This window comes from Merops nubicus, unplaced genomic scaffold (assembly GCF_000691845.1).
Source record: "Merops nubicus isolate BGI_N331 unplaced genomic scaffold, ASM69184v1 scaffold33517, whole genome shotgun sequence".
Classification (NCBI taxonomy): domain Eukaryota; kingdom Metazoa; phylum Chordata; class Aves; order Coraciiformes; family Meropidae; genus Merops; species Merops nubicus.
Window position 1 is genome coordinate 4,359 of NW_008622840.1, and position 9,612 is coordinate 13,970.

A 9,612-nucleotide genomic window follows, 5' to 3' on the forward strand; every position below is an offset into this window, starting at 1 on the left:
AATACTTGATGGCCTAATAACGTTTTTCTGGAGAAGTAGACTCCTGAGGACTGAGGTGGAAGGGATGTTGCTTTGCAATGTATTGCTGACCTCTGTGTGCTGACTTTCTCTCACTGTCTGTAAATTGCTCTTCCCTTTTCCCCTTTTGATGTGTTTATCCCCTGTATGGGCCACTCAGTGGTTCCATCTGGGTGTTCTCTCTTCTTTACACCTCTCAGGTTCATATCCTGTACTTTATTTTCCTTAAGCAATTTGTTTTTTATTAATGTCCCTGACCAGATTTGCTCAGCTGAGCTCTCCTGAGGGTCCCCAGCCCAGTCCCATGTCAGTGCATACAGCGCTATCCTTTTCTGTGACCTTACCAAGGATGGTTTCTCAGAGCCCTTTGCATCTTCCTCCGCTGTTTGAATGCAGATCAGAAATGGACTTTCAAAAGAGCAAGTCATTGCCTGCAGAGCCGTGAGTCTGTTTTTCTTTATGGTGAGATCTGAAAATCCCACTAGCTATATCCTTCAGCTTACGGAGGTGTCTCTGAAGTTCGCACAGCTCAGAAGAGGAGAGAAGTTTTTTTCTCATGAGTTTTCTCCTTCACCTGATCTGCTTTCCCCAAGCTGATCACAAAGGCAATTTTTCACTAAAATTTGCATCCCTGCCTCCTAGGGGCTCCTCCCACTTGTGTCTTCCTCAGTCAGACTTTTGTCATTCCCCAGTTTGCTCCCAGCTCACCTGGAGACATCCTGTTCCCTGTATAAGGACAGTAGTTACCTCTCCTCCCAATCCCCTTCACACCAGTCACTTAATCCCTTAATTTTGCTCTCAGTATCACCTTGCTACCTCACAAAATCTTTGATTAAAACTTGTTACAGCCACAGTTTGGTGATGAGGGCAGGAGGAAGCAGACGTACACTCTGTGCAGTTTACGAGAGTTGTCCCTGGAGCCTCATGGTTTTGCTACCTTTCTGTCTCTAATCCTTACACTTCTAATAAAGTTCACAAATATTGTCTGCTGCAATAAATTCTTGACCTTTTTTCTTCTTCTCTGGCTGTTACGTGGAAGCTGTTTTCTTGGAGTGGTTATCTTTTTTTGGTATTTTTTTTCCCCTAGTAAATGTATTTTTCCCCCAGTTTCATTCTCTAGACATTACATTCTTCTGGGGATCTTTAGCATTTGCATACGGTGGAGCCTGGGTCTTTTATGACCTGCTCTGCTCTTTCAAATGAATTCTTTTCCTTCAACTACACATTGTATGATAAGGTGCTGTCTCTTCTAGGGACTTTCAGGAGACTGAGTGTTCAGCCCCCATCTCTTCTGCACCTTGCTGGACTTCTCTGTCTGCATTTAACATTTATGTCAATTCTACTTAGTAGTAATAAGAGCCTGCACCTTTTGGCAATAGAGAATGGCTGGAAGAGGCTGGAAATGAAGCAATTTCTGTTGGAATGTTAAAATCCATGATAAACCCTTTTGTGAAAAAGAAGTTTGAGAGTTCAAAATTGACCATCTTAGTGAGTTCTCTTTCCTTTTCTTTGGAATGTAAATACCATAACATTGTATCAAACTTTTTGTATTCCCTGTTCGTTCTGAGTCCTTAAACTGGAGCTGATTTTAGGCAAATACAAAGTCACTCGTGCCTCACTGTTTCGCTTCAGTCTGAGCCTTTCATACTTCAGCAAACCTCTTCATCCTCTTCCAATACTATATCTTTAAATGAAGGTAAGATGTATAAACTGTGAGAGATGTTAAAATCCCAAATTCATGTTGTTTTAAGAAAGTCACCTCTGCCTTCCCTCCTTTCTCCCAAAACCTGGGCAGCCTAGGTAGCTGTAGTTTCCCATTAACATGACCCCAGCAGTCCCCTTGCTGGTTTGTGACTTCAGGACTTCATCTAGTCTCTGACTTGGTGGGAAGTGTGTGTGTAGGGGGTTCTGTTTCACAGACTGAGGGGGTTGGGGTGAACTCAGGGGCTTTGTGTTTTTTCACAAGCAGATGAGGCAGCTGTCCTTGCTCTTCCCCTGCGGCTGGGTGGGATATGGGAATCATCCTTGATTTGCTTAATGTGGAGAAAGGGCTTCAAGTTAAGCCTCTCACTTAGCAGGTGTGCACCCTGACTGCTGGAGTATCAGTTAGTGCCTTTATTTCTGGACATCTCAATCCAACTTGGAGCAAGTTGAGCTCTTCAGAGGCGGACAGCAGAACAGAGGCTGCCAGCATGCTTGCCTGGCTCACACCAGAGCAAAGTTCAGGTCCTTCACCTTCACCAAATGGAGCAGGACTTTAACCTCACTTCTGAACCACTCTGGTGTTAGGCACACACATATGCCCTGGCTATTTGGGAGGTAAGGCACAGCCTCTTTTTCTCTGTGCCTGCAAGTCACCTGTGCTAAAACCTGATACGAGTATCTCACCAGCAACACTTTGGAGGGAAGAAGTAATGTTATTTCTTTTAAAACCACTGTCGGTCACTGATTAACTCTCTGTTTTCCCCCTTGTTTTGTTTTTCTGTCGTTCAGATTGTCAGCGGCTGGATGCTGGGGGGAGTCACGTAGGGGCAGATTGCCCCCAAATTAGAACAACCCAGCCCCTATCCTGCTAGTGTGCAAATGGTATGTTATTAACATAAATAACCATGTAGCTGTGGTTTCCTGCTAATTAAGGTTCAGCTTGCCAAAGATACCATCATGTTACATAAGAACAAAATTTGTTTCAGTACTTGCATGCCCTAGTTCACCCCGTAGCTGATAGTCCCTTGCTGTAATAGAAGATAGCATCCCTCATGTGCTGCTGTCCTGGTGCTTGTGTTCCTTCCTGGTCCCTCACGCAGAGAAAATCCCCACTGAAGTGAAGTTTTCCTGAATTAGGAGTGACAGTGTATTTGCCATTTATAGCCTCAGAGTAGCACAGTGTTGGAGATGGAGTAGTAAAACAGGAAATAGGATAGGGGTAACATTGCTTTCACATTCTTGTCAACATGTGTTTTTTCCTTGCTTGGTGTTACTGAGTCTTAGAGTGCCATATCTCAGACTGCAAGTTTCTTTCTCAAGGCTTAGAAACCTTGTTCTGTCCTCTGAGCAGCATTGTTCATCGCCATATGGGATAAGGTAATTATTAGCCATATAAATTTTCATTTTATAGGACAGTTCTAATTCCTGGAGGCCAGCAGTTACTATGGTAGATCTCATTTCTCTCACACTTTTTTTTCAGCTGACTACACACAAGTATAAATTGATGTTGTTTTTCCTGTTCTGGTACTTTGGGGAGCTGGTTTGGTGGGAGTCTCAGTGTGCTGGGCACTATGCAAACTTAACAGAAGACAAAGCCCTTCTCCAAAGGACTTTGCTAGCCTTATAATGTGTAAGGAAGGAGAATGCATTTACATATTTTTGTGAATTCAAAACCTGTGTTTCGATTATACCTGCTTGTCCTTTAGCCTGTTCTTAATTAGCTGTGGCTATCATAGAGGAAACAGATCGACAGATCAAAATATTTTCTAAAATAGAAGCTGGAAAGGTTTGATTGTGGATTTCCCTTTCTTGTTTTGATTCCCTTTCTTAACACATCAACATTTTTGCAGTTATCAGTAGCATCATTGTATTCCTCATAATCACTTTCCAAGGAAGAACGCAAATATTCACTGTTTCTATTCAGGCTATTAAAATGGCTCTATCAATCATCCTGGCTTGAAAATGATAATAAATTCATCCCTATTTTTAGACAATATAAACTTTCCAGCCTTCCCTCTCCCCCAGAGCAGCAGGAAAAGAAAATAGGTAATAGCATTTTAATGAAGTCACATTCTTGTTCCCTGAGTGAACTGGTCCTGTGGACCAACAAGAAGTCCAGGGGTGATATAATTCTCCTTGTTGTCCGAGATGAGGTACCAGCCTTTTGTGTGTTATATATTTTATATTTTACCAAGCATCCAAGCTTCTTTTAAGGCTCTGTAACCACACAGTGGATGGCAGTAGTAAGACTTGCCCCCTCAACTCTTCACTGATTCTTTCACTTTGAAGGTAGAGGCTTTCAGAGTTGAGTCTTCGACCTTCAGCTATGTTCAACACCTCATACGTTTGAACCCTGATATTGCAGGCTGGAAGAAACGTCTAGAGGAAGTTAAATCCAGGTCTCTGCAGACATCTAAGCGGTGTATTTGTAAAAGCCACTCCATCTAGTGGCAGTCACTTTGCACAGCTTGTCTGTCAGTGCCCATCAACAGCCACTGCCTGCTGGGAGAAAAGTCTAAAATGGTGTTCAGCTATGGGTTTTCTGGTTTTGGTCTTCAACATAAAAGATGCTTGAAAATTTTATCTATGTTTTTAGTCCTTACCTGTCATCACAGTTCATTACTCGCTATGAATTCCTGTGTGCAGTCCTGGAAATATGCTGTAAATCTTGAGTATTGTCATCATTGCAGGTTCTTCCTCATCTATAATCAATGTTTCAGTTCTTTTTAAAGCTGTCTTAAAATGAGTGAGGTAGTAGAGCTCATTTAAGGAAGGGGCAAAGCTGAGAGCTTTGGACGCTCACGGGCTTTGATGGAAGAGTGGATAATGGCAGGGCAGGGAGGCTCTCTCTGAGGCACACAACTGTCACCCCAGCTCCATCCAGAGAGGAGGGATCCGTGCGGGACACCGTTGTCCTCTAGGGAGGCTGTGAGAAGCCACAGAGGCACCCAGGGTATTTCACGTAAAGATGGTCATGTGTCTTGAGCAGTGCATTGAAGCCAACTGCATGGAGCATGATGTGTCCTGTTTTCATAGGCAGACCCTGCTCAGCGCTCCAGGTTCAGACAGGAGAGCTCAGAGCCAAAATTTGTGTGGCACTGGCATGCACTTGACAAAATGGAAAGACCGAGAACAAGACCATTGCTTCTGCCATTGGCTTTTCAGTCTATGATGAGTCATGCAAGACCTCAGACTCTGACTGAGACTCTCCTGATAACCTCAGTGCCAAAGGTCTCGTCTTGTTTTCTCTAAACAGCCATGGAAAACCTCACTGATCACTTGAGTGCATTTCAGTGTTCTAGCTTATACCGGGACAAGCCAGTATCTAAATTAAAATAGACAAAATTCCAGTAAAGCACAATTCCAGATCAGGAAAATGGCTGTTTTACTGCAACTTTAATAAAAATCAACTGCTACTTGAATAGGTGCATGCACACATACTGCTAGAAATTTCCAATTATGATATTCCCAGCAGCAAACAAAAACAAAATTAATGTCAGCTGCATCCCCCAAAGCCTGAACTGCACCACTAATGAACTCCCAAGTACTCTCAAAGAAAACTCTTTGCAGAGACAATAAGGTAGAAATTACTGTAATAATCTGAACGTAAAAATACAGAGGGAAAAAAAGTCATTGAAATTCAGAGTAAGGCTTACCTCTCCTGATCCCATTAACCATGTTGTTAGCATAGCCTATGCATGCATAGTGATATTGTCAAACAACTCACTGCTACCTTCAAAAGAGCACGCAGGAGTTCGTGTTCTTTCATTTGTATTTCAGACAAAGGTAGGGGTTGCACCGTGGCTTGCACCTTATTCTGAGGAAGCCTGTACTTAACATGACTCCAGCAGAGACCAGCTACCTCATAACAATTTGTTTGTTTGTCTAGCAGAAGTGCTCAGTTGCATACAATTTTGACGTTCTACTCAAACATAATCTTCTCAACATGTGGCTGTGGCTTTAATCATTAAAATGGTTGTCTTTCTGCTGTCAGAAATAAGATGGAATAACAGAGAGTACTACAGCCATCTTTACATGTTTATAGAACTACTCAATTTATTTAATATTTTTTGGTAGCTTTCAAATGAATAATACATTCTTCAGTTGCAGTTTTAAACTGGTGTTATAATGCCAAACATTGCCAGACTTCACCCAAAGCAGATTTGTCAGTTGTCAGCAGGGTTATCTTTGCAACGTGTAACATCTGCAAATTCTACTGGGAACAGCTGTAAAGCACCTTCTGGAAGAAGAGTACCTTATGTATGCAATTATTGCTGTTCATTTTTAATGTCTACTTCAGTGATGTTTTCTTCCCTCACTGCTCACACCCTCAGAATTCAATTCCTTAATATTGTCTGTCAGTCTCTCTTGTAATTGTGTTGTTATTGGCTGAGTAAATGATGGCTGCAAAAGCTGACACAGCCAGTGTGTGTTGTGTGTTAGACTATCCTGGTAAGCATTTATAGTCATCCTTATTTGCAGCACTGGAGTCGCAGTGTCTTCTAGAGGACTAGGTTCATTCTTTTAACACTCAATGTCCAGACCTGATGAATCTGATGCAGAACTTTAAAGAACTATGGAAAAAGTCTTGAGTGTTCAGGTGCTGTGTGTAAGTGCAGTATAAACATCTCATCAACCAAGATCTCTGCTTCTTTTGGAAATGCTCATGAGTTCTTCTGGTTTTAAGTAATGGTATTATTGTAGAGAGGGATTGTCTTGTTCTTTCTTTTAGTTTTCTTGGGAAAACTGAGCTGTGGTACCAGTTGTGCAGGTTTCCTCTTCAGGAGTTGAGGTGATCAGTACTCTGGGTTTTGGCAGATAATCTCTGGTGGCCTTTCTGGCCATTTATTGTCAGTTGTGTAAAGTAAACAGGTTAAGTCAGTACGAGTCTATATGCGGCATTTGGGATTTCTTGAGTGTCACAATTTCCTCCATTCTGAAAACATGAAGAAGCTCGGGTTTGCTCCTGTTGCTGATGCAATTGTTAAAGAGGTCCCATAGCAGATGCAGGATAGCTGTAGCACACTGAAGTGATGATTCTGGCTCTTATTTACTTCCAGACCACTCTCAGCCGCTCTGATAGTGGAAGGGGCCCTAAAACAAATATTCAGTGCATATTCAAGGCATGTTACATGGGCAGAGTTATCTAGAGGAGCACAACATACGAAGAAGAAGAACTGTGAAACTGCATGGCTCTTCCCCTGTCCCCTCTTTGTTGTCAGGTTTTCAGAACCCTCTGTTCCTTTTGAAAGAAAAGCAATGAAGGTGATGATTCAGTTTAGCGCTGCTCCTGCAGTGGCACTTGGTATTATCTAAATTAAGCAAGGCCAAGGAATATTGGTCTGTGAGGTGCTTTGCAATCAGAAGCTAAGTACAGATCTAGACAAAAATATCTTTCTGCTGGAACGGCTTGGAAGGTTTTGATGAGAAATGAAAATTACTTCCCTGTGAAAAACTCAATTCCCATTTTTCATGTCACTCCTTAGCGTTGCTCAGTTTTAGTGAAATCCAGGTGATTTATTTCCAAGTGCTCGATTCACCCCAATTCCTGCAGGTGGCAAAGGATTGATCTCCACTGAATACCAGAGAAAGGTCCATTTTGTTTGACACAGTTCATCTAAGCTATTTGTGGAGTTTGTCTCCCTGTTTATCTTAATGAAGTCTGATCTTTTCCCCTTCTAGGATTTCCTCTGATGCATTTTTCCTTCCCCCAAGTCTCTCTGAAGCCTACGAGACTGGGGTTATGAAGTCAGTGCTAGATGGCCTCGCAGATACAACTTTCCGAACAATCACGACAGATCTCCTTTACGTGGCCTCCAACGATATCCAGTACGAAGACATGAAAGGCGACATGGCGTCCAAGCTGGGGTACTATCCCCAGAAGTTCCCTCTCTCTTCCTTCAGGGGTGATCCTTTCCAAGAAAAAATGACTGCAGGAGATGATCCCCTGTTGAGCATTATTCCCTCAGATCAGGTCAACATCACAGAGTTTTACAACAAGTCCCTGTCCACATTTAAGGATAATGAGGAGAACATACAGTGTGGGGAGAACTTCATGGATATGGAGTGCTTTATGATCCTGAACCCCAGCCAGCAGCTGGCCATCGCTGTGCTGTCGCTCACCCTGGGCACCTTCACGGTCCTCGAGAACCTCCTGGTCCTGTGCGTCATCCTCCACTCCCGAAGCCTCCGGTGTAGACCCTCCTACCATTTCATCGGCAGCCTGGCTGTGGCCGACCTCCTGGGTAGCGTGATTTTTGTCTACAGTTTTGTGGATTTCCATGTTTTCCACCGGAAGGACAGCCCCAACGTCTTCTTGTTCAAACTGGGTGGAGTTACAGCCTCCTTCACCGCCTCTGTGGGCAGCCTTTTCCTCACGGCGATAGACCGGTACATATCTATACACAGGCCGCTGGCTTACAAAAGGATTGTTACCCGACCAAAGGCTGTCGTAGCGTTTTGTGTGATGTGGACCATCGCCATTGTAATAGCCGTTCTTCCTCTGCTGGGCTGGAACTGCAAAAAGCTCAATTCCGTTTGTTCAGACATTTTCCCTCTCATCGACGAGACGTACCTGATGTTCTGGATTGGGGTCACCAGCGTCCTCTTGCTGTTCATTGTCTATGCCTACATGTACATACTGTGGAAGGCTCACAGCCACGCTGTGCGCATGATTCAGCGGGGCACGCAGAAAAGCATAATCATTCAGTCCACAGAGGATGGTAAGGTACAGATCACGAGGCCTGACCAAACTCGTATGGACATCAGGTTAGCCAAAACCTTGGTCCTTATCCTAGTCGTTTTAATCATATGCTGGGGCCCTCTCCTCGCCATCATGGTGTACGATGTCTTTGGGAAAATGAACAAGCTCATCAAGACTGTCTTTGCCTTCTGTAGCATGCTCTGTTTGCTGAATTCAACAGTGAATCCCATCATCTACGCTCTGAGGAGCAAGGACTTGCGGCACGCCTTCCGCAGCATGTTCCCCACCTGCGAGGGAACCGCGCAGCCCCTGGACAACAGCATGGAGTCTGACTGCCAGCACAAGCACGCCAACAACGCGGGCAACGTCCACAGGGCTGCCGAGAGCTGCATTAAGAGCACAGTTAAGATTGCCAAAGTTACCATGTCTGTCTCCACAGACACGACTGCTGAAGCGTTGTAAATCAGAGACTGCGAGAAAAAAGAGAGTTAGTTTAGAAAACAAAACAAAACAAACCAACAACAGAGAAAACCAAACCTGTGGCTTAACGTGTTTGTACCCTCCTGTAATATTTTTTTGGTTTGTCTTTGTAAGCTGAGCGATGATTGTGTTAAGAGCATTTCCATCAGCCAGTTCTTCAGGTTTTACAATTAGGGATTCAAGCTAAATTTTCAAAAGTTTTTTTCTCAAAAAGTGTTTACTGAATAATAGTAAGTTTCCTGAAAGAGCACAGAGAAAATTCCAGGTTTGCAATGGTTCCTGTTGGGGGTGTGAGGAAAAATTGTGAAACCTAATTGAAAACTAATGCATCCTAAACCAATACCATCAAATAAGAAAAAAAAAGCCTTGTAATCATGCTGTTCATTTCAATGTGAAGTGTATTTCATGTCTCTAAATAATAGGAGTTTTTTATTTTTTTTTCCAGAAGCGGCAGTGCTGAGTTTTAGAGGTTTTGTAAAATGTGTCGTGTCCTGTGAATTGTATGCTGTTTTATTATGTGTTATTGATATTTGTCAGATTAAACAAAGTGATAAGGTAGACTTCCGTGGAAATAATGTGAAACGTGATATGTAAACCCCATTGAAAACACTGTATTTGAAGAATTCCTATCAGCTATTTTGGAAATTTTACACTTTTAGTGGTCTTCTGTGGACTTAGAGGGAGAGGCTTTGTGTTCTTCTACTAAA

General features: G+C 43.0%; 1 protein-coding gene across 2 annotated transcripts; it reads left to right on the forward strand.

Annotated features, from left to right (window-relative positions):
* The first annotated feature begins 2,515 nt into the window (after positions 1-2,515).
* CNR1 (cannabinoid receptor 1 (brain)) lies at positions 2,516-9,409 on the forward strand. Of its 2 annotated transcripts, none has more exons than XM_008944929.1 (2): positions 2,516-2,604; positions 7,405-9,409. In XM_008944929.1, exon 2 carries the CDS (start codon positions 7,466-7,468, stop codon positions 8,885-8,887), a length of 1,422 nt encoding a protein of 473 aa, XP_008943177.1. In that variant the 5' UTR covers positions 2,516-2,604; positions 7,405-7,465; the 3' UTR covers positions 8,888-9,409. The 2 variants fall into 2 exon arrangements, with proteins under 2 accessions (XP_008943177.1, XP_008943176.1); XM_008944928.1 differs by lacking the exon at positions 2,516-2,604 and having other exon boundaries at positions 7,466-7,531; positions 7,607-9,113.
* The last annotated feature ends 203 nt before the right edge of the window (positions 9,410-9,612 follow it).